The sequence below is a fragment of the Cervus elaphus genome, chromosome 12 (genome assembly GCF_910594005.1).
Source record: "Cervus elaphus chromosome 12, mCerEla1.1, whole genome shotgun sequence".
In the NCBI taxonomy this organism is placed as follows: domain Eukaryota; kingdom Metazoa; phylum Chordata; class Mammalia; order Artiodactyla; family Cervidae; genus Cervus; species Cervus elaphus.
The window spans coordinates 93,076,218-93,101,167 of NC_057826.1; the positions used below are offsets into that span (position 1 = coordinate 93,076,218).

Consider the following 24,950-nt stretch of genomic DNA (forward strand, 5'->3'; position numbering starts at 1 on the left):
AAAGAACCTGCAATTAGAAAAGCAATAAAAATTAAAATAATTTGATACTGGCACAAGAATCAACAGATAAATCAATGAAGCAGAATAAAGTGTTTAGATGTAGAAGCCAGATACAATGGGAATATGGGGTCAGGTCTGTGATAAATATGGCATCTAAAATTGGTGGCAAAGAGAACTAAGCAATAAGTAGTGAAAAACACAAACAAATTGGATCACTATATCATTCCTTATACCAGATTTAATTCCAGTTTGGCCAAAAAGTTAAAAAAAAAAGCTCTAGAAGAAAAGACAAGTGAATCTTTTTGCAGTCTTGGAAAAACCTTTGTGTAGAACAACTCAAACCCAGAAGCCAGGAGGGAAAAGAATAATAAAATTGACTACATACATTTAAAAAAAATTGTATGAAAAATATCCTTAAGAAAATCAGTCATCAAACAGAAAAAATATTAATAACAATGACAAGGAGTTAATTATAATTGTATGCAAAAACGTCTTATGAAACAGTAACTATAAAGAACATAGGTAAAGGATATGAACAAGGAATTCACAGAAAAAAAATATAAATACCTGAAAAGATTAACATCTCATTCACATTTAACGAAATGCAAATTAAAAGGTGTAATTTTCACCTAAGAGAATGCCAGTAAACATTTGAGAATTCCCAGTGAGAGGAATGTGACAAAATATGTTTTTGATAATAATAATAGTGTATGTTCAGTCTTTTTACAGGGTGATTTACTTATATTCATCAGAATTTTAAATCACAATTCTTTTGAGTCACCAGTTCTACTTACAGGGATTTATTCTATGGCTATATTTACTCAAATATATAGATATATTTTATAAGGATGTTCATCACGGCATTGTTTACTATGACTAGACTAGAAACAACCTAAATTGAATAGCTAACAAATTACAGTATAACCAATGAAATAATATTCAGTCATTTATGAAATCAGAAGACTATAAATATGTGGATAAGGAAAAAAAGCTTTTTTTTTTTCATGTAATAAGAGTGACTCAAATTTCTTGTTGGAAGCAATGCAAGCAGAAGTTTTAAAGTACTAAAAAAAATTCTATACCTAGAATTCTATAACTAGAACCTAGAATGTCATACCCAACGTAATATCTTTCAGAAATGAAGGTGAAATAAAGTGTTAGACATGCAAAAGCTGAAAGGACTCATCATCAGCAGACCCATATTATAGGAAATTTTAAAGTACATTCTTCAGGCAGTAGAAAGATGACACTCAATGGAGTTCTGCATTTACACCTTGAAGATCATTGGAATTGTTAACTATATGTATAAAAATTATTCCAACAAACTGTGGAAAATTCTTAAAGAGATGGGAATACGAGACCACCTTACCTGTCTCCTGAGAAACCTGTATGCAGGTCAAGAGGCGGTAGTTAGAACTGGACATAGAACAACAGACTCTTTCAAAATTGGGAAAGGAGTACGTCAGGGCTGTAAATTGTCATCCTGCTTATTTAACTTCTGTGCAGAGTACATCATGTGGAATGAAGCACAAGCTGGAATCAAGATTGCAGGGAGAAATATCAATAACCTCAGATATGTGGATGACACCACCCTTATGGCAGAAAGCGAAGAGGTACTAAAGAGCCTCTTGATGAAAGTGAAACAGGAGAGTGAAAAAGCCAGCTTAAAACTCAACATTCAGAAAATGAAGATGATGGCATCCGGTCCCATCACTTCATGGCAGATAGATGGGGAAACAATGGAAACAGTGACAGACTTTATGTTTTTGGGTTCCAGAATCAGTGCAGATGGTGACTGCAGCCATGAAATTAAAAGATGCTTGCTCCTTGGAAGAAAAGCTATGGCCAACCTAGACAGCATATTAAAAAACCAGAGACGTTACTTTGCAGACAGAGGTCTGTCCATCAAAGATACGGTTTTTCCAGTGGTCATGTATGGATGTGAGAGTTGTACCGTAAAGAAGACTGAGTGCCGAAGAATTGATGCTTTTGAACTGTTGTGTTGGAGAAGGCCCTGAGAGTTCCTTGGATGGCAGGAGATCCAACCAGTCCATCCTGAAGGAAATCAGTCCTGAGTATTCATTGGAAGGACTGATTGCTGAAGCTGAAACTCCAATACTACGGCCATCTGATGCAAAGAACCATCTCATTGGAAAAGACCCTGAGCCTAGGAAAGATTGAAGGTGGGAGGAGAAGGGGACGACAGAGGATGAGATGGTTGGATGGCATCACTGACTCAATGGACATGAGTTTGAGCAAACTGTGGGAGACAGAGAAGGACAGGGAAACCTGGTATGTTGCAATCCATGGGGTCACAAAGAGCAGGGAACAACAGCAATATTCCATCATATACATATATCACATCTTTATCCGTTCATCTGTTAATGGACAGTTAGGTTGCTTCTATATCTCTAAAAATGCTGCAGTGAATGTAAGGGTGCATGCGTCTTTTCTAGTTAGGGTTTTCACAGAGGATCTGAATAGACATTATTCCAAAGAAGACATATAGATGGCCACAGACACATGAAAAGGTGCTCCACATCACAAATCATCAGGGAAGTGCAAGTCAAAACCCAGTGAGATATCATCTCACCCCCCTGTTAAAATGGCTGTTATCAAAAAGACAGTAAATGACAAGTGTTAGGGAGGTTGTTGAGAAAAGGAAGCACTGTGCGCTGTTGGTGGGAAATGTAAATTGGTACAGTCACTATGGAAAACAGTATGGGGATTCCTCAAAAAGTTAGAGCTACAATATCATCCAGCAATTCCACTCCTGGGTATTTATCTGAAGTAAACAATTGTTCTGTTAATAACAGAGTTTCAAAATACATGAAGCGAAAACTGATAAAAGTGAAAGAAGAAATAGACAAATCCACAATTATAATCAGTGATTTTAATACCATACTTCAGTGATTGTTACTCATTATAGTAACCCAAGTGGACAGTAAGGATACAGGAGATTTAAACAACACTAGCAGACAACTCGATCTGTTTAACATTTGTATAACTTTCCACTCCAGATCAGAAGATAACACATTCTTTTCAAATGCACTCAGAATATTTATCAAGATAGTTTATATGCTGAACCATAAAAGAAGTATCAATAAATATAAAAGGATTAATATCATGAAGTGTTTTTTATGATTGCAAATAGAATTAACAGAAGATCAGTAACAGAGCTCTATAAAATCTTGAAATATTTGGAAAGTAAGTAGCACACTTTAAAATAACTCCTGGGTCAAGGAAATTTAAAAGAAATTTGAGAATATGTTTAACTAAAATAGTGTGAAAATACAACATAGCAATATTTGAAGATGTCTTGAAAAGAGTGATGGGGGAATTATAGTGCTAAATGTCTATGTGAGAAATAAAGAACACTCTCAAATCAGTGACATCAGCTTCTAACTTAAGTAACTAGGAAAAGAAGAGTGAATGAAATGCAGAGTAAACAGAAGAAAGGAAATAGTAAAGGAGAAAACAATGGCAAAGCAAAAATCAATGAAATTGAAAACAAAAATAATAAGGAAAATCAATAAAGCTAATCTTGGAGAAGATCAGTAAAATCGATAAATCTTTCTCAAACTGACCAGGAAAAAAAAGAGAAGCACAGATTACCGATGTCAGAAGTAAGAGAGGTGACATCATTATCTAGTCTACAGATATGCAAAAGGATAATAAGGGAATATTATGAACAACTTTTTGCCAATGCATTAGATGAAATGGACAAATTCCTTGACAGGAATTTTATTATAAAGCAATGGGCAACCTGAGTAATAACAAAACTACTAAGTAAATTGCATCTTTATTTCAAAACTTCCCCACCAAAAAGCAAATCAACAAACAACAACAAACCAAAAAATCGTCTAGGCCAAGATGCCTCCTGTATTAGATGACTAAGGCAAACATAACTGAGCACTACAAACTGGGTGGCTTAAACAATAGAAACTTATTTTCTCATAGTTCTAGAGGCTGAAAGTCCACACTTAAGGTGCTACAAAATTCTTTCTGCTGAGACCTCTCTTCCTGGCTTTCAGACAGTGCCTTCCTGCAGTGACTTTTTTGTGTATGCAGAGAGCTTTTTCTGTATGCAGAAAAAAGTCTCTTCCTTTTTTATAAGGATGCCAACCCTATTATATATATATATATATAATTTATATATATATAATTTATATTTATATATATAATTTATATATATATATAAAGAAATGGAGGAAAACAACAGAGTGGGAAGGACTAGAGATCTCTTCAAGAAAATTGGGAAAAAAGAAAATTAGGGATACCAAAGGAACATTTCTTGCAAAAATGGGCTCAATAAAGGACAGAAATGGTATGGACCTAACAGAAGCAGAAGATATTAAGAAGAGGTGGCAAGAATACACAGAAGAACTGTACAAAAAAGATCTTCACGACCTAGATAATCACAATGGTGTGATCGCTCACCTAGAGCCAGACATCCTGGAATGTCAAGTCAAGTGGGCGTTAGGAAGCATTACTACAAACAAAGCTAGTGGAGGTGATGGAATTCCAGCTGAGCTATTTCAAATCCTGAAAGATGATCCTGTGAAAGTGCTGCACTCAATATGCCAGCAAATTTGGAAAACTTAGCAGTGGCCACAGGACTGCAAAAGGTCAGTTTTCATTCCAATCCTAAAGAAAGGCAACGCCAAAGAATGCTCAAACTACCACATAATTGCACTCATCTCACACGCTAGTAAAGTAATGCTCAAAATTCTCCAAGCCAGACTTCAGCAATATGTGAACCGAGAACTTCCAGATGTTCAAGCTGGTTTTAGAAAAGGCAGAGGAACTGGATATCAAATTGCCAACATCCGCTGGATCATGGAAAAAGCAAGAGAGTTCGATAAAGACATCTATTTTTACTTTATTGACTATGCCAAAGCCTTTGACTGTGTGGATCAAAATAAACTGTGGAAAATTCTGAAATAGATGGGAATACCAATCCACTTGACCTGCCTCTTGAGAAACCTGTATGCAGGTCAGAAAGCAACAGTTAGAACTGGACATGGAACAACAGACTGGTTCCAAATAGGAAAAGGAGTACGTCAGGGCTGTATATTGTCACCCTGCTTATTTAACTTATATGCAGAGTACATCATGAGAAATGGTGGGCTGGAGGAAGCACAAGCTGGAATCAAGATTGCAGGGAGAAATATCAATAACCCCAGATATGCAGATGACACCACCCTTATGCCAGAAAGTGAAGAAGAACTAAAGGGCCTCTTGATGAAAGTGAAAGAGGAGAGTGAAAAAGTTGGCTTAAAGTCAACATTCAGAAAACGAAGATCATGGCATCCGGTCCCATCACTTCATGACAAATAGATGGGGAAACAGTGGAAACAGTAGCTGACTTTATTTTTCTGGGCTCCAAAATCACTGCAGATGGTGATTGCAGCCATGAAATTAAGACACTCACTCCTTGGAAGGAAAGTTATGACCAACTAGACAGCATATTGAAAAGCAGAGACGTTACTTTGCCAACAAAGGTCCGTCTAGGTAAGGCTATGGTTTTTCCACTGGTCATGTGTGGTTGTGAGAGTTGGACTATAAAGAAGGCTGAGTGCTGAAGAATTGATGCTTTTGAACTGTGGTGTTGGAGAAGAGTCTTGAGAGTCCCTTGGATTGCAAGGAGATCCAACCAGTCCATCTTAAAGGAGATCAGTCCTGGGTGTTCATTGGAAGGACTGATGCTGAAACTGAAACTCCAATACTTTGGCCACCTCATGCGAAGAGCTGACTCATTGGAAAACACCCTGATGCTGGGAAAGATTGAGGGCAGGAGGAGAAGGGGACGACAGAGGATAAGATGGTCAGATGGCATCACTGACTCGATATACATGGGTTTGGGTGGACTCCGGGAAGTGGTAATGGACAGGGAGGCCTGGCGTGCTGTGGTTCATGGGGTAGCAAGGAGTTGGACACGACTAAGTGACTGAACTGAACTGAACCTTATTATATTAGGGCTTCAACACATGACTTTTGTGAGGACATACTTCAGTCCATTATACCTTTAATAGTGAATTCTGCCGAACACTAAGGAAGAAATGATACCAGTTCTTCACAAAGTGAGTGAAGTGAAATTGCTCAGTCGTGTCCAACTCTTTGCGACCCTGTGGACTGTAGCCTACCAGGCTCCTCCGTCCATGGGATTCTCTAGGCAAGAATACTGGAGTTGCCATTTTCTTCTCCACGGGGTCTTCCCAGCCCAGGGTTCAAACCCGGGTCTCCCACATTGCAGGCAGATGGTTTACCCTCTGAGCCACCAAGGGGAAGCCAGGAAAGAGTTCTTCACAAACCCTCTCAAAAACCTGACGATGAGGAACCGTTTCCAGGTCATTTTATGAGGTCACCATTAAACTAATACAAAAATCAAAGACATTACAAGAACAGAAAACTGCAGTTCAGTATCCTTCATAAGCAGAGATGCAAAAATCTAAACAATTTTAGCAAACCATATGCAACATATGTGCATATGTGCATTGTAACCAAGTGAGATTTATCACAGGACTGTTAGGTTGATTTTACATTTGAAAGTCAATCACTGTAATTTGTTGTATTAATGAGCTAAAAGAGAAAGACCATATGATCACCTCAGTAGATGATGTAGAGAAAGATTTCGGTAATACCTAATATCCATTACTGATAAAAACTCAGCAAATTTATAATAGAGGGGAACTGGGTCAACCTGATAAAGTGAAGTGAAGTGGCTCAGTCGTGTCCGACTCTTTGCGACCCCATGGACTGTAGCCTACCACGCTGTCCATCAATGGGATTTTCCAGGCAAGAGTACTGGAGTGGGTTGCCATTTCCTTCTCCAGAGGATCTTCCCGACCCAGGGATCGAACCTGGGTTTCCCTCATGGTAGGCAGACTCTTTACCGTCCAACCTGATAAAGGGCGTCTACAAAAAGATACACAGCTATCATACTTAATGGTGAAAGACTTAGTGCTTTCCCCTAACATCAGAAATAAGACAGGGAAGTCTGTTCTCACTGCTTCTTTTGATCATTGAAAGAAAACAGTCTTTAGTCACAAGTCACATGATTGTCTGTAGAAAATCTGATGGAAACTACAGTAAAAGCAACTATAAGTGAGTTTAGCAAAGTTGCAACATAAAAGGTCAATGTACTAATACTAATTACACTACTGTATTCTAGCAACAAACAATTAGAAAGTTATATTTGAAAGCCAAACAATTAGGAAGTGAATTTTATGCTGAAATTTCAAAAAATATGAAATAGAGATAAAATTTAACAAATGATGTAAAAGACAAGTATGCTGAAACCTACAAGATATTACACATAGAAAACAAAATCTGATGGAGAGAAATGGAAACATACCTTGTTCATTGAGTCAGAAGACTTGATATGGTTAAGATGTGTTTTCTATTGAGATGTATTTATGGAATCTACACAATCTTAATCAAAATCCCTGTAGGATTTTTTTTTTTTTGTAGAAATTCAAAAGCTGGTTCTAAAATTCATATGGAATGCAAATGATCTAAGTAGTAAAACAACTCTGATAAAGAACAAAGTTTTGAGAGCTAACACTACCTTATTTTAAGAATTATTATTATTATTTTATGGCTGTGGTGATCAAAATAACATGGTATTGTCATCAAGATAGGGAAATATTAGTAGATCAGTGGAAGAGAAGGGAGTTCAGAAGTAAACCCTGAGTTTTGACAAAGGCACAAGGCCTTTATAGTAGAGAACAATTCAAAATCTGTATGCAGCAGAATATTATTGAGTGTTATTCTCTGTATTTTAAGAGTGTTTATTTTTATTTTGGGCAACAAGTTACTTAAAGATCAGCTCGATCCTTTCAATACATTTAAAAAACCCTGGTTAGGTAGGTCTAGTGTATGCCTTACTCTGGGACTAGTTTAGCTCTGCCCCTAAGATATGACCCACTAAAGGTCTCTCTAAATGCCCCAATTTTTCAACAAGGTCTCTCTCCCCAGATGGGCAGGAATGTAAGTGTTCCCCAGCCTGTGTGATCTCTGATGGTTGTTATTAGTAATTTATAGTTCCTGGGTACTTCTTGCCCAGCCTCAGGACGATTTACCCATGAATGGTTTAGTATTCAGATAATGACTCAAGGAACCCTTTTTATAGATTTCTGGTGCCTTTTCTCTACACCTTCATCTCCGGTGCCCTCCCCTGTAAGTTTTTTTACCCCAGCCTCCCCAGATGCTGATCTGTCTCCTCTGCCCAGCAGGAGCACCTCACTATGCTGGTGTTATCCTCGGAAAACCCCAGACAGGAAGCTGGAGTGACCTTAGGTCTCACTGCATTGTTTGCCTTCACTCAGGGAGTCATAGATCTGAACTACCTGTTTTTCCAATTTCTGGATAAAGGGTTTTACCCCCTTATATTTTATTTAGTTTTCTAGTTGTTTACAATGGGAGGGTAAGTCATAGCAGTTATTTAGTTCTGATTGGAAGTGAATGTCTTTCACAACTTAGTTTTCATTGAAAATTTTTATATTCTTAATTTGTTTTTAATAAATTGCATGTTTATAATAGCAAGTATAACTGGCAAAGACAGATCTGGAATAAAGACTATTGGCCTTTACATATAGTTTATCTGGTGGGAGCAGAATGCTTTGTAGTCTGGGGTAGGGGAAGGTAGGCTCAAGTGTTGAGCAGTTGGTTTGTTTTAGTTTACAGTGGGACTGAATGGAGAGAGTCACATAAAAACAAAGCAGTTGAATTGTGATCTATTGAGAAAATCTGCTTCAGTACTCAGATACCTTTCTGAGGTTTTAGGATGGAGCAGGGTATTTGCATGAAAACTAGAAAAGCTGTCATCAAAGCTATTCTGAAATTCGGGAAAACCGAATGAGTATTATCTGTAAAAATGGACAGGATTTGGATTATCTAAATGAGTTTCAGTATTTTAGGAGGCGCAGTGGAGAAATGATACTTGCTATGCAGAACCTGGAAAACTATTTTAATTGTGTATTTCTCAGCTTAGGAAGTCAAAACTGTTATACAGCTCAAGATCATAGTCCTTTATTTAATTTCATGACAATTATTTTTAGCAAAGAAAGAAAATTTAGTAGCATTCTTTTTCCTGGTTTTCCTAGAGGTAATTTTTGTATCTTCCTGATACAGTTCTGAGATTTTTTCTTCATTGTTTTATAAGACATTTCGGTATTGTAACATTTTATTAGGTTTAGTGACATCTAAATAGTCCCTTTCATTAGAACTTTAAAAAAAATAATCTGTTAGTCTTCTTACATATGCATCTCTCCTAGAGTTTCAATCAACATAAACGCTTACATGATCTATAGTTTACTCAAATATTTCAAACTAATGACATTTGCCTGTTTCACCTTTTTGCATGTAGATACTGTTATAAGTTGGGTTAATGAATGAAATACTCCTTCATAATGTAATTTATCTCTATTCTAGAATGTTAACTGAAATCATTCTGTTACTCCTAGTCCTCTTGATTTTCAAATAAGAATTATTCATGTTTTTGGTTTTCTTGTGTTCATGCCTTCATTTCAGAAAAAATGAAGATGATTAAAACGACTCTTGCTAACATTAACCGGAGAAACATTTTTGGAGAGAACTTACTGTATAAAGCTGCTGTGCACAATGATGCTGGTCTTGTTCATCATTATATCAAAAAAGGTGGAAATGTTAATCAGCCAAGTTATGCCGGTAGGTTGTGGTTACCACTTACAGTTATCTTGAGAGTGTTTTTTGTTTCAGCTGAATTACTGCTGTGAAATTATGGCAAAGTAGGCTTAAGGCAAGCCTCAAACAGAAAGCTCCCAAGTAATTTTCCTTCTTAGGTGATGCTTCACCATCCTCTCCAGGAAGTGGTAAGATGAGGGGAGAGGCAGGAGAAGAACACTGTATTTCCCCTTCAAAGGTCGTGGGCCATGTGCAGTAGCTGCCACAGAGGGATGGGGCTCCTGGGGCCAGCTTGCTGGCTTTGTGTGAGCACTGTTACTGTGAGACTCAGCTTTTAATCGGGGAGGAATGAGGTTCAGCTGGACGAAGCTGGTGGTACATTGCGCTTCTGGGAAGATTAATGGTGGAGGAAACAGCAAAGGCAGTTGCCAGGGAAATGAAGAGAACAGACTTATGAGTTGGAGAGGGTGGGGCAGGAAGCTCAGGAAGGACAGTCTTTCTGCCAGGTTAGATCTCTGGTACAGGCTTCCTGTGGGGGTGTTCTCCTGGAGAGGAATGATTCCTTAATGGCCCTTACGTACTTAAAACACCGAGCCACACTGGGCCAGCACCTGTTATGTGTCCTTGCTTTTACTATTGCTTCTAGACTTCCTTGGTGTATGAAAGAGTGCACAAAGTCTTTTGATGCACAGAGATCGGCAGCACAGTCCACGGATAAGCAGGTGATACAAGTGCTCCCCTTGAACTTACTTTAGCAGGACCTGGGTTTATACTATAATGAGTCAGCACTTTAAAGACTGTTATTCTATCATGGTCTTATAACCCTAAACCATGGATCCTTACTTGCTAGCCAGAGCACTTGCTTCTTTGATTTTGAGAAATATATGGTTCTTTCTGTTAAGCCTCTTTGTGCTTCTTAGGTTCAGGAGTAGTTCTGCATGCCTCTAACTGGAATTTATGGATTTCCCAAACATCAGTCTTTATAGGTTTCTGTTCATTAACCTTTTTTCTTTTTTTTTCTGTGCCATTATTAGCATCCTTGGTTGCTATTCCCTACTTGTCTTTTGCTTGGCAGTATACACCTTCTCCTCACTGCCCCATATACTTCTGTGACTTTCATGAATTCTTTACCTGTCCATATTTTCCAGACTTCTGAACTCCCTTGTTTTCTACTTTTTCTTCTCAGTTGGCATCTTACTCTGACCTTCACTACTTCTGACTACCATGTCTCACAGAATTGCCGAGGGCAGTGTTTGCAAAAGGTTGTCCATAAGCCATTTTCCTATTAGTCACCTACAATATTTGCTTAAAATGTAACCTTTACTGAAGCACACACATAAAATCACTGAAAATCACAGTCAAAATCTTTAGGTTAAAATCTAGAGATCGAGCTTCCCTAGATGATTTTTTAAAATATCTATTTATTTATCTGGCTGCACAAGGTCTTTGTTGTGGCCCATGGGATCTTTGATCTTCATTGCGGCATGAGGGATTTTTAGTTGCACTTGCAGTGTCTTTAGTTGCAGTGTGTGCGATCTAGTTCCCTGACCAGGCTCAAACCCAGGACCCCTGTGTTGGGAGTGCAGAGTCTTAGCTACTATACCACCAGGGAAGTCCCTCCCTAGATGATTTTTATTCTCATTAAAGTTCAAGAACTGCTGACAAGAGGTGTATGGTCTCCTTATAACATATCGGTTCAATGTAGTGAGCTTTTACCATGTGCCTCCTCTGCACCAAATACTGTGGAAACAAAAAAAATAAACAATATCTACTAGAAAGGTTAAAATATATTTATTTTTTGATACAATCCAATAAAGACTTAAGTGCACACAAAATGTAATATACCCAATTATCTTTTCATAGGTAACATTTGCATTTCATAAGTCCTCATTTACATTTTGTGATATCTTTGTCTTTGATTTAAAGAAAAACTAATTCAGTAATTCTTCACCTATCAAAACCAATGGTGACTACCATGAAATAGCCTGAAAATAAACTCTGAATACCCAAAATAGATATAATAAAGCTTCTTTGCTAAAACCCTGTCAGATCAATGAATTGAGGATTATTTTACACAGATTCCTAAGCTTATGGCACATTAGAACTGAAAAGAAAGATTGGCTCAGGCCAGGATATTAATAATACATTTTTAAAAAGAAAAAAAGATGTTGCTTAAGGATGTCCCAATTTGCAGTTTGGGGAGGTAATAAAAGATTTGTTCTTGGAGCACTTTGTAGTATGTTAGTTGAATTACTATAACTAACTTTTTGCAAATTGGGAGAAAAAATTATACAGTTGACCCTTGAATAGTGTGGGAGGTAGGGGTGCTGACTCTCACTGTGGTCAAAAATCCGAGTATAAATTATAGTTAGCTGTCCCTGTCCATGGTTTCTCCTTCAATGACCTCAGATTGTGTGATACCGTAGTATTTACTGTTGGAAACAAATCTGTGTATACGATAGACCTGCGAAGTTCAAACCCACGTTGGTCAAGAGTCAACTTTTTTTTTTTTTTTTTTCAAACTTACATTCTTTAAAAACTCATTTATTAGATTGGTCTAAAGAAGGAGTCAACTTTTAAACTGACTTCTATGAGGTCCTGCTGGCTGGGTTACTTTAATGAAAGTACCTTGAGCTATGAATAAGGCTTTTCCCCCTCTTCTCTGTAGAAAAGTAACCTGCAACCAGCATTCTCTATGAGCTAATAATGACCCCCCCCCCCACCTTACAGCCTTTTTATTTGAGGGGGGCAGGAGTGTTTTCAAATTTTTTACTGTTTTCATATTTTTCCATGTTAATACCAACAGTGTTAAGGGTAGGAGTTTTATTTGTCCATCAGGTTTATTGAATCCACAAATAATACAGATTGCTTCATGGTGAGGTTATCTTGTTTCATATAGCCAAAGTATTTTTAAAGCAACAACTTAGAATTAGAGTTCTTATTTTAAGGGCAAGCGCAGACATTCTTAAGATGCCAAATGTAAACAAACACCATTACTTTTTTGTGTCACAGGTTGGACAGCACTTCATGAAGCTAGTTTAGGAGGATTTTATCAGACAGTAAGTGAACTGTTAAAAGGTGGAGCAGACGTGAATATCAGCGGAATGTACCAGATCACTCCCCTACATGATGCTGTGATTAATGGACATTATCAGGTACTATAATTCTTTCGATTGCAGAGCAAACACTACACTCTGCAACTATTAAAAACCTCTGGAACCAAGCAATAGAAAAACAGATAGGGTTCATCCTGCTAATCAGTACTCAGAATTTATAATAAAATGTTACTGTGATGGATTGGTTGTGCCTAACACGGCAGATCCGGTTTTGCATGTTACTTTTAATAGCCACATGCTGTGTATGTTGGTTGTACGTAGTATTTTTCAGCCTCCGTAGGATCTTTTTGTAGAGTGCTTGACAGGGTCTGTGTGTGCGTGCTGAGTCGCTTCAGCCACGGCCAGCCTTTTGCGACCCGGTGGACTATAGCCTGTCAGGCTCCGTGGTCCATGGGATTCTCCAGGCAAGAACATGGCGGTGGGTTGCCATTTCCTCCTCCGGGGGATCTTCCCCACCCAGGGATCAGACCCAGGTCTCCTGTGCTGCAGGCAGTCTTTACTGCTTGAGTCACCAGGGAAGCCCCTACAGGCTCTAGGAGAACATTTCCTTCTTAGTGTGTGATGCAATGATAGGGTCGCAGCAGGCTCACAGCTTTTTGTAGTCTAGCGTTACTGTCAGAGTCAGACTAAGACATGAGAACCTCTCAGGTTTAATGACCAGCCAGTACACACCAGCACAGAGGTACCAATGGTTATAATATCAAAATGCTATAATTCCATATATGTTGGTTAATAGTAACTACAGTAATGGTGCGTGAATGCTAAGTCGCTTCAGTCATGTCTGATTGCAACCCTGTGGGCTGTTGTCCACCAGGCTCCTCTGCCCATGGGGTTCTCCAGGCAAGAACACTGGAGTGGATTGCCATGCCCTCCTCCAGGGATGTTCCCGACTCAGGGATCGAACCCAGGTCTCTTACGTCCCCTGCATTGGCAGGTGGGTTCTTTACCACTATGCCACCTGGGAAGCCTGCAGTTATGAAACTGGTAATTAAGATTATGAATTCTGGCACAAATTCTTTATCATTTGTACTCTGAGCTTCCTAGACATTTTTTCTCGTCCAGGGACTGCATTGGGCTGAGGCATTTCCTGAAAGTAGTTTATTGTTTATTTAAAGTGGTGGAAGTTGCTTCTGGGTTTAAAACCTCTAGAGTAGGAAAGGGGGCTAAGGAACATCTGTTCTGTGTTTCTCCAGAAGAAATACCTGCCACAGGTAGAGCTGGGGAAGGCTGTAGGCAAGAATCCCTTAGAAGAGATGCATTTGAGCTCATTTCATGTGCCAGGAAGGTTATACTCAAAATCCTACAAGCTAGGCTTCAGTAGTATGTGAACTGAGAACTTCCGAGTGTATAAGCTGTGTTTTTGAAGAGGCAGAGGAACCAGAGATCAAATTGTCAACAGTTGTTGGGTCATGGGAAAAGCAAGGGAATTCCAGAAAAACATCTGCTTCATTGACTACACTAAAGCCTTTGACTGGGTGGGTCACAACAAACTGGAAAATTCTTAGAGATGGAAATCCGAGAGCACCTTACCTGTCTACTGAGAAACCTGTATGCAGGTCAAGAAGCAACAGTTAGAACCAGATGTGAAACAACTGACTGGTTCAAAATTGGGAAAGGAGTACATCAATGCTGTATATTGTCACCCTGTTTATTCAACTTCTATGCAGAGTACATCATGTGAAATGCTGAGCTGGACAAATCACAAGCTAGAGTCAAGATTGCTGGGAGAAATGTCAACAACTGCAGATATGCAGATGATACCACTCTAATGGCAGAAAGTGAAGAGGAACTAAAGAGCCTCTTAATGAGGGTGAAAGAGGAGAGTGAAAAAGCTGGCTCAAAACTCAACATTCAAAAAACTAAGATCATGACATCCAGTCCCGTCAGTTTGTGGCAAATGGATGGGGGAAAAAGTAGAATCAGTGACATTGTTTTTTCTTGGGCTCCAAAATCACTGTGGCCTGTGACTACAGCCATGAAGTTAAATGCTTGTTCCTTGGAAGGAAAGCTATGACAAACCTAAATAGCATATTAAAAAGCAGAAAAATCCCTTTGCCAACAAAGGTCCATAGAGTCAAAGCGATGGTTTTTCCAGTAGTCCAGTACCATAAAGAAGGCTGAGCATCAAAGAATTGATGCTTTTGAATTGTGATGCTGGAGAAGACTCTTGAGAGTCCCTTGGACTGCAAGGAGATCAAATCAGTCAGTCTTAAAGGAAATCAACCTGATTATTCATTCATTGGAAGGACTGATGCTGAAGCTCTAATACTGTGGCACCTGATGCGAAGAGCCGACCCATTGGAAAAGACCCTGATGCTGGGAAGGAGTGAAGGCAAAAGAATGGGGCAGCAGAGGATGAGATGGTTAGATCTCATCACCAACTCAGTGGACATGAATCTGAGCAAACTCCAGAAGATAGTGGAAGACAGAGGAGACTGGCATGCTGCAGTCCATGGGGTTGCAAAGAATTGGGCATGACTTACTAACTAAACAAGAACGACAAAACTTAAAATAAATACATTCTTTCAAGTGTGGAAAAGGTAGAATTTGTGAATTTCAGATGATCAGTTCACTGTGGTTGCTTAGAAAAATCTGGGACAAATTATTAAACATACAGTGGGAGACATTTAGGCAGGCATAATGATCTTTGAGCATAAGCAGACATCACTAAGAACACATCATGTCAGATTGACCTTGATCCTCCTTTATTAGGCTTACTTTTTGAAGGAAATGGCATGACAAGTTGATACAAGTTATCACAGTTTTAGCAAGCTTTTATTTGATGGAGCATGCTTGTGGTATGTGAGTATTTGAGATGTTGAATTAGAGGTTTATTGACTATGTTATTGGGATTCACAGATATTAAAAAGATATCCCCAGACATGTTGATTATCCATTCCATTTGTGTCTGGAGTGAGCTATCTTATAGTTTGATTGTTTATTCTATTGACCTATAAAAAGTCATACCACATAGTAGGCTGGACAATGGATAGTATTTTGTTGTTGTTGGGAGTATTTTTTTCTAAATTCCAGACATCATACCATTTTACTGATAAATACTTGTACCTGCATCTCTAGCAGATAAGGACTTTTTTCTCACACCTACATGGTTTTTATCATTATACCTAAAAAAACTTATTTTTAATACCATTTAATAATACCCAGTCCATATTCAAATTTTCCCAAATTATCTAAAAATGGTTTTTATTTAAAGTTTTTGTTTGAATGAAGATCTATCAGGGTCTATATGTTACATGTGTTTTTTATGTCTCCTAAGTATGTTTTAATCTACAGCGTTTCTTCCTATGTTTCGTTTGTTCTGGAACCTGGGTCATTTGTCTGTTGGGGTTTCCGAAATTCTGGATTTGACTGATTTTTATGGTTTCTTCCCATATTTTCTGTAAATGGTTGTTTTAATGGAAAATCTATTTAGAGACCATAGTTTCAGTGCGAGGTGTGCTTGTTGCTATTGGATGTCATTGTTTTTAGGCATTTTCCATGAAATCATACTTTTAGAAAGAAAAATCATGAGTTCTTACTGATTTTTCCATTTTAAACTTAATATTATAGATTCATAATAACTTTACTTTTTAGTTGTATCTTTTTATTTTATGCTGAACGTTTGTTTCTTAATACATCAACTTATTTATTGTACATTTTATTTACAATATTACTATTAGTGATATTTCTGTTGTTAACAATATTAATAACAATGGAACTACTAATGAAGTGCTTTTTGTTTTGTTTATACCCCAGTAGGAATGTATAGTCAAAATATTGGCTTTTCAAGTACTTGAAAGAATTTTATTCTCTGTCTTATTAGCTTCTTACACAAGGGAGTTATTGGAAGGAAGAGATACAAAATAATATCCTCCAAACTGAGAAGGAATTTTGAGTCTGTAAAACAAAGCTTTATTAACAAAGCAGTTACATACAGTACAGTCATGAAGTTTATTGTGGATAACTTATATGCTGGCAAGATTGGGCAGAGAGCAATCCAGAGGCATGCACAACTGCGCTCCATGCCACAGAAAGGAGTCCAGGGGGATTTAAAGGGGCCAGAGCTAAAATTAGGATCTGACCACCGAGGGAGAAGCACATCCACACTGACTGGAACTGGGGATTTTTCCTCCTCCTGGGGTCTCATGACCATTAACCATCTGCGTCAGCAAAAGGATTCTTTCAGCTTTCACATCTGATGAAGGCAAAGTTGTTAGTGAATTTGGCTTGAGCACATTCCTTATGAGTAGGCTAAAGTGCAGTCATGCAGAAAGGAGAGGGGAAGGACTAAAGTAGAGCTGACAAGATGGAGTCAGAGTGGTTCAGCAACGTAGAAGTCAGCGGATTCTAGAAGGAGGAAAAGCACTAGATTCAATAATATTGTTGAAGGTGAAAAGCCACGGGTGAGCTCTAAGTAGAAGTGTATTTCCTTCAGGGGCCTACTGTTTGATGAACTAAATGAGTGGAGATTGTGAGGCCAGCCACTTAGTGAAATGGCTCTGCTTGTTCCAGTTAAGAACATGTGGTGGCTTTAAAATAGCCACAAATTCTTTAACACTCCTCTGTCCAAAAGGTGGAACCTCAGGAATATGGGCTGCAGTTTCAGTGAGCTGCTTCTAACAAATAGGATGTGGCAGAAGTAACACTTTATATGACTTCTGAGACTCGGTTGAAAGCTATCGTGGCTTCTTCCTTGTTCTGTCAGTCACTTGTTCAACAACTGAAGGAAGCCAGATGTCGTTATCAAGCAGCCGCACTGCCGGTGCACTGAGCCTTTCCTGCCCACAGCCACGTGGGAGAGCCGTCTCAGGAACAGACCCTCCAGGTGCTGTCAAGCTTCTAGATGGCTGTATCTCCAGCCAGCCTCTTGACTACAGCCTCCTGAGAGGCCCTGAGGCAGAACTAACCACTGCCACCCTCCCAAATTCCTGACCCACAGAACTAGGAGATTATGAATATTTATTATTGTTTTAAGCCACTGAGTTTCGGGGTAACTTGTCAGGTAGCAACACATAACTAATACAGAGTCAAATGCAGGTTTAAAATACAGGGTTAAAAACTCCATGGAAATAACCTATTTACTGCCATTTGATGAGAAGAGAGAGTTTTTTAAGTGAAAGAGTGTGTAATATAAGTAGGCTTTCACAATTCCTGATATGAGGCTATAGAGGAAATTGGTAAATGTGGATAGTTGGTGTCCATAGCATCCATAGTGGATAGAGAGTATCCACTGTCTGAAACAGAGACTGCCAGAGTAATGTATTCCTTCCCTTAGGGTAACCACCCCGGATTTCCAGAGAAGTGAGGCTCTTTTCCCTTCCTCCTGTCTTCTTTTTCATGTTCCTTGATCCTCAGATACTCTGATACTGCATGCTTTATTATTTGACATAAAACCTCCAGAGATAAACAATCTTATGGAATTACTTTTCCTGAAAGAAAACAATATGCTTTCTGTTTTTTTTTTTTTTTTCAAAGTTGTCACAGATCATATTTAATAACATGTCTAGTTCTATACAAGAAAATATTTTTAAGACCTTACTGCAATAAAATTTTCCAACCAAAACAAAAATATTAAATAATTTATGAGACATCATAAAACCTATCTGTGTGACAAATCAGGCAGAATTCTGTGCTAGAAACAGAATGAGGGAAAATCTAAATAAGACCCAAAAGTCAGAAAATTTCTCATTAATGGAGGTTTAATTTTGTTAAAGACCAGGAGTCTTTAGGCATCAGAAAATAAGTTTGCTTATAAAAATAAAAAATTCCACAAACATTAGAAACATACTTTTCTACCTCAGCACAAAATTTTTTGCCCTTTACAATTCAGAAGACTTCTAGTCATATCAAATATCTGAACCATGTCTTAGTCTTAACCAATATCATCTTTCCGATACTGAGTCTGTTGCATAATTATTTTTCCCCAATGAACCTAGGGCCTATGCACATTTCAATAAAAACTGGTTTTAGAAACACTTTATTCATGAATAATTCAACACCTGTATCTTGAAGCTTACATTTCCAGGCCTGCAAAGTGCAGAACAGATACCAACCAACCAGGCCTGCCTCCAGAGACCGCAGCATCTAGAATACAGCAAGTCAAGTGCTGGTTCTCAATCACTATGAGCCTTCTCCTTTCAAGATATGCATAGATACTGATGCCCTCACTAAGGGCAAACATAATCTTCCCTATGTATATCTTTCTTTAAGGGGAATTCTGAAAACCGTATGCTGACAATGCCTATGCTGTGCTTTCTCTGATCATCTTTGGCTCCTCATAACACTGTCAAGTGTTCTGTTTTCCCTTCAGTTCTCTCCATAGCCTCTGCAGTTTTGTCTAACCAGTTTGGCCTTTTCTGTGACACTCCTGTTACAAGTTTCTGCTTGCCTTCCCTTTTGTTTCTTTCCTTCTTGCTAGAAGCCTGGTCATCTGGGCTTCCCCATTTTCCTTTCCTAGCTTCTTATTCACCCCACAACTATAATCTTAATGCTTCCTTAAATGTTGGGTCTTCATTATGTATAACCAACCAGAATTTAAATTAGCATTTCTATGAGCGCTGTTGTGAACTTTCAGATGTTCTTCTTTACACTGTCTCCCTGAAGGCTATTTACGATTATCCTCAAGAAGATGATGGTTTCTTGAGGATTCCTATTTTAAAGGTTGTTTTAAAAGAGATCAATAAAGGAATGCATAGTTCAGCAACTGATGCTTCTACTTATTCTTAATTCTCATCATTACAAGTACTGGAGTCTGCAAGATCATCTCTAAAACTCTTTGGTGTGGGATACCAACCAGTTTTACCCATAAGGGCTAGATTGAAAATGCAATTTTGGGCGCTTTGATGTCAAATTAAAATTTATAAGAACTCAAGAAGTCTAAAACTTTAAAACAAGCTAAATGATAAGACAGTTATTCATTGATATGATCCTTTATCATAAATGATATATAAGGAGGAAATCAACTATGTTTGTGTCTGTGAGTCAGATGCTAACAAGCCAACCGTCATGTGTGGATCCATAATCTTTTTTACATTTTTAACTCAGGGACAAGAAGGAAGCGTCAGTAAATTTTAATTTTCCAGATGTTCTCAGAAAGAATGACCAGAAGCACCCTCAGGTTATAAGACACAGATGGTTGATCCATTCACCCCTGATGAACTACCTGTGTGTGCAGCGAGGCAGCAATGAAAGACTGATCCTCTGTGGTCATGGTGCCCTAGGCCTGGATGCGTTCTCTCCTCACGTGAAGTGTGAACAAGCACGGACAGACAGTCACCTTTCATTATGTCATCAATTACTGGTGTTTTCATAGGATTTCAAATGCCTGATTCCAATTTTACAATAATAACATTACCAATATTTACTCTGGAAGGGGGTTTTATGTTCCAAGCAGCGGATATTAACAATGTCCAACACGATCTCTAGGAATTATTCGCAGTTCTGAACCGTGCTTTAGAAAAACATTTCCAGCAGTCTGTGCAGGGTTTATTCCTATTCCATCATTGGTAATAATTGCACTTGTTGCTGCAGGAACTTTAAATTCTTCTGCTGCAAACTTTAAGACAGCTGTGAAAGGTGTACTTTCGGGAACACTGAGTACTTTGTATGGCAGCCGCGGGTCCGACGTCAGTGTGATCTTAAAAGAAACTTTCGACATGGTGCCGCCGTTCGAGACCGAAACCTCGCAGCAAACCCGTGAGGAAGCTCTGCTTTCTGTTTGTATTGCTGAACAATATGTGAAGATCCAGGCATATGAATTATAGATTTAATTATACCTACTATTACTTTTAATCCTCTTACTTAGCTTTAAACTCCCATAATAAAGTCATTTGAAAAGCAGAATCATCAAGTTTCTGAATCTTAATTTTTAAAGGATTTGGCTTATCCCTATGTGTGATGGGGTACTTTTCTCTCCTAGAATGCTTTCTTTTTAAAAGGAAATATATATACATAAAAGGAAATATATATTAAATATACATAGATATAAATATATATGTATATAATTTTTAGATACTTAAAATTTATAGAAATTCTGACCCTTTCACTCATTCCAGACATTTACATGGAAATCTAGGCTTCTTTTAGTATAATGTTCTTTAAAGCCTTTTCTACACATCCTCCTAGACCAACATTCATTCTTTTATAAACAGCATTTATTAAACATACAGTCTGTGCCAGATACTGAAATAGACACTGGGAATATAAAGATGACTAAGACATATATCTGTTGTGAAAACCTGGAAGCAACTTAAACATCCATTAGTAGGGTTGTTGTTGTTTTTTCAGTTGTTCAGTCATGTCTGACTCTTTTTGACCCCATGAACTGCAGCATGCCAGGCTCCCCTGTCCTCCACCATCTCCTGGACTTTGCTCAAACTCATGTCCATTGAGAGTCAGTGATGCCATCCAACCATCTCATCCTCTGTCGTCCACTTCTCCTGCCTTCAGTCTTTCCCAGCATCAGGATCTTTTCCAGTGAGTCAGGTCTTTGTATCAAGTGGCCAAAGCTTTGGAGCTTCAGCTTCATCAGTCCTTCCAATGAATATTGAGGATTGATTTCCTTTAGGATTGACTGGTTTGAGATCCTTGCTGTCCAAGGGACTCTCAAGAGTCTTCTAAATTGTAGCATTGATGCATTCACATAGGTATATTAAAAAGTAAATTATTACTCAGCTGCTGGAAAGAATGAGGAAGTTCAATCTATCTGATTTGGAACCGTTTTCAGAGTCTGATGCTGGGTAGGGTAGGCAGGAAAGAAGCTAAACCACAGAAAAATGTATATATTGTAGGTCCACTTGTGTAAGAAACAACATATATACACATTTATGATATACTCATATATACCTGTTGGACTAGACTTACTGGGAAAATTCAGAAGAAACTGTAACTAGAGCTAACTTAGGAGAAATACTTAGATGACTGAAGTACAAGGGTAGAGAAGGGAAATTTAGTTTTCATTGTCTGTTTCTCTGAGCCTTCTGTATTCTGAACCATATTTATTAATTTCCTATCCAAAAGTATTAATTTTAAAAGAAAAACAGAGTCCCACCCTCAAAAAACTTGAAATATAGGAGAGAGATAGGTATAAGAGGTGAGTATAATATAATATAGAATCTATTGGACATAAAATATGTACATAAAAGAAGGAAGAGGTCATTTTTCTCTAGGGCATCAGTGGATGAGGAGGTCAGGGAGAGCTTCATAGAGGAGGCTGCTTGAGGAGTAGTAACAGATTACGAATTTACCGGTTTCTCTCTGATGCTGAGGAGGAGCAGCAGCAGCAACAGGTACACATAGAAGACATACTATCTCCTGGAACCTGTTAAAATTACATTTACTACTGCAGAATGTAATTCAAGTTCCCGGTATATATGCTAGCTCCGTTTCATCATCAGTTAAACCATAGACATTCTGCCCCACCCTCTTTTCCTCCCTCCCTCCTTTCTTCCCTCTTCCTTGCTTCCTCTCTCTTTTTTTTTGGTAAGAGAAGTCATATGTACATCAACAAATTATGATTCAGTAGCAGTTACATTGATTTTTGTTGTTAGGCAATGATGTTACAGGTAAACCCAAACTCTGTATTGTTGGTAAATTCAAAATATTTGGAAAGAAATATTTGATGTTGCTTAGAGTTGTATGCTAGCATACATGTATAATAATAATATACTTTTTGTCTGGGCTCCTCACATAAAACAATCTTCCTCTAGGTGGCAGAGTTACTTCTTTTGAATGGAGCAGATCCTTTATTTAGAAATGACAATGGAAGGTGTGCTTTGGATGAAGCCAAAGACTCACGTATGATGCGTCTCCTTGAGAGATTTGTTCCTAAACATCAAAAGCATCTTACATCAGGTAAACTCAGACTGCCCTGTTATGTCTGTTCATCATGTCAGTAGTTGTTGTTGAGTTGCTCAGTCGTGTTGACTCCTTGTGACCCCGTGAACTGCATCACGCCAGTCTTTCCTGTCTGTCACTGTCTCCTGGAATTTGCTCAGACTCAGGCCCGTTGAGTCAGTAATGTCATCCAACCACATCATCCTTAGTAGAGAGTTATAGAAATCAAGCTTCAGTTCAGTTCAGTTCAGTTGCTCAGTCGTGTCTGACTCTTTGCGACCCCATGAATCGCAGCACGCCAGGCCTCCCTGTCCATCACCAACTCCCGGAGTTTACTCAAACCCATGTCCATCGAGTCGGTGATGCCATCCAACCATCTCATGCTCTGTCATCCCCTTCTCCTGCCCCCAATCCCTCCCAGCATCAGGGTCTTTTCAGATGAGTCAGCTCTTCGCATGAGGTGGCCAAAGTATTGGAGTTTCAGCTTCAGCGTCAGTCCTTCCAGTGAACACCCAGGACTGATCTCCTTTACGATGGACTGGTTGGATCTCCAAATCAAGCTTAGAATTATAGAAATTAAACTGATTTTCCTCAAAAATTTTGAGAAAATCCACCCAGTGAAGTTCTTGCTTCACTCCTTTAGTAGAGCACACTAACTTGTTTACAATCCACCAAATGGAAGAACTCTAAAGGAACTAAGAAAGATAATGCTAAATGTGCTTTTCCCCAGGATATGCATTGCAACAGAAAATTTTTATACAGTTCTGGGTTTTCTCCCCATAATCCATTGACTGAATAACATGAGTCGTGACTTATATTTGGCTGTATCTTTTTCAATGAATATGGCCAGGATTGTTCACTTTGATTCCTTAAGAATATTTTCTTATGGCTTTACTTTTGCCTTGTCATTCATCATTACACTGTTAAGTTAAACAGCAAAGGAGCAGTTAAGTTAAACTGCAGTTTCAAAAAGATTATATAAGAATCGTTTATATTTTATTGAAGTCTAATCGATTTATAATATTATGTTCGTTTCAGGTATACAATGTAGAGATTCAGTATTTTTATATGTTATACATATGTTTTATATGTTATACTCCATTTAAAGTTATTGCAAAGTAATGGCTATATCCCTGTGCTTGTTTATTTTATACATAGTATTTTCTGTCTCTTAATTCCCAAACCTTATTTTGCCCCCTCTCTTCCCTTTCCCCACTGGTAACTGTTACTTTGTTCTCTGTATCTGTGAATCTGTTTCTGTTTATACCTTGATTTGTTTTATTTTTTTTACATTCCACATATAAGTGGTAACATAGAGTATTTGTCCTTCTTTTATTTCACCAAGAATAATACCTGCTGGGTTGTTGCAAATGGCAGAATTTCATTCTTGTTTATGGTTGAGTGGTACCCCGTTGCATGCATTCATACCACATCTTCTTTATCCCTTCATCTGCTATGGACAGATAGGTTGTTTCCTTATCTTTGGTATTATATATAATGCTACTGTGAGCATGGGGGTGCTAGTATCTTTTTGAATTCATGTTTTCATTTTCTTTGGCTATGTATCCAGCAGTTTAATTGCTGGATCATATCATGGTTCCTTGTTTTTAAATTAATTAATTTTATTTTTGGCTGCAGTGGTCTTCATTTGCTTTCTGTTGAGGCTTTCTAGCTGTGGAGAGCAGGGCTCCTCTTCCTTGTGGTGCGTGAGTTCTCACTGCGGTGGCATCTCTGGTTGCAGAGCGCCGGCTTTAGGTGCATGGGCTTCGGCAGTTGCGGCACGCCGGCTCAGTCATTGTAGCGTGTGGGCTCTTGGGCATGTGGGCTTCACTAGTTGCGGTACATGGGCTCAGTAGTTGCAGCTCACAGGCCCCAGAGCGTGGACGCAGTAGTTGTGGCCCACGGGCTTAGTTGTTCCACAGCCTGTGGAATCTTCCCAGACCAGGTATCAAACCTGTGTCCCCTGCATTGGCAGGTGGATTCTTATCCACTGTGCCACCAAGGAAGTCCAGTCACATCTTAGCTCTGCTTTTAGTTTTTGGAGAAGTCTCCATATCTCCATACTGTTTTCCATTGTTGTTGTTCAGTCGTTAAGTCATGTCTAGCTCTTCGCAACCCCATGAACAACAGCACGCCAGGCTTCTCTGTCCTTCACTGTCTCCCAGCTCAAACTCATGTCCATTGAGTCGGTGCATAGTGGCTGCATTTTACATTCCCACCAACGGTGTACAAGGGATCCCTTTTCTACAAATCCTTAACAACTTTTGTTGTTTGTAGACTTTTTGATGATAGATATTTTGACAGGTGTGAGGTAACATCTCATCGCGGTTTTAA

The 24,950-nt window shown here is 38.5% G+C and overlaps 2 protein-coding genes across 2 annotated transcripts in view; one reads left to right on the top strand and one right to left on the bottom strand.

Annotated features, from left to right (window-relative positions):
• Positions 1-24,950, top strand: part of ANKRD31 (ankyrin repeat domain 31) — a 125,552-nt gene that overhangs the window by 38,077 nt on the left and 62,525 nt on the right. Inside the window, exons 11-13 of the mRNA XM_043920584.1 lie at positions 9,535-9,690; positions 12,679-12,821; positions 22,490-22,634. Coding sequence (XP_043776519.1) covers positions 9,535-9,690; positions 12,679-12,821; positions 22,490-22,634 — 444 coding nt within the window. The remainder of the gene's footprint in view (positions 1-9,534; positions 9,691-12,678; positions 12,822-22,489; positions 22,635-24,950) is intronic.
• On the bottom strand, positions 18,464-20,483 carry LOC122705304 (ubiquitin-fold modifier 1). The gene has a single exon (XM_043920585.1). The coding sequence runs from the start codon at positions 20,437-20,439 to the stop codon at positions 20,182-20,184; it is 258 nt and encodes an 85-aa protein (XP_043776520.1). The 5' UTR covers positions 20,440-20,483; the 3' UTR covers positions 18,464-20,181.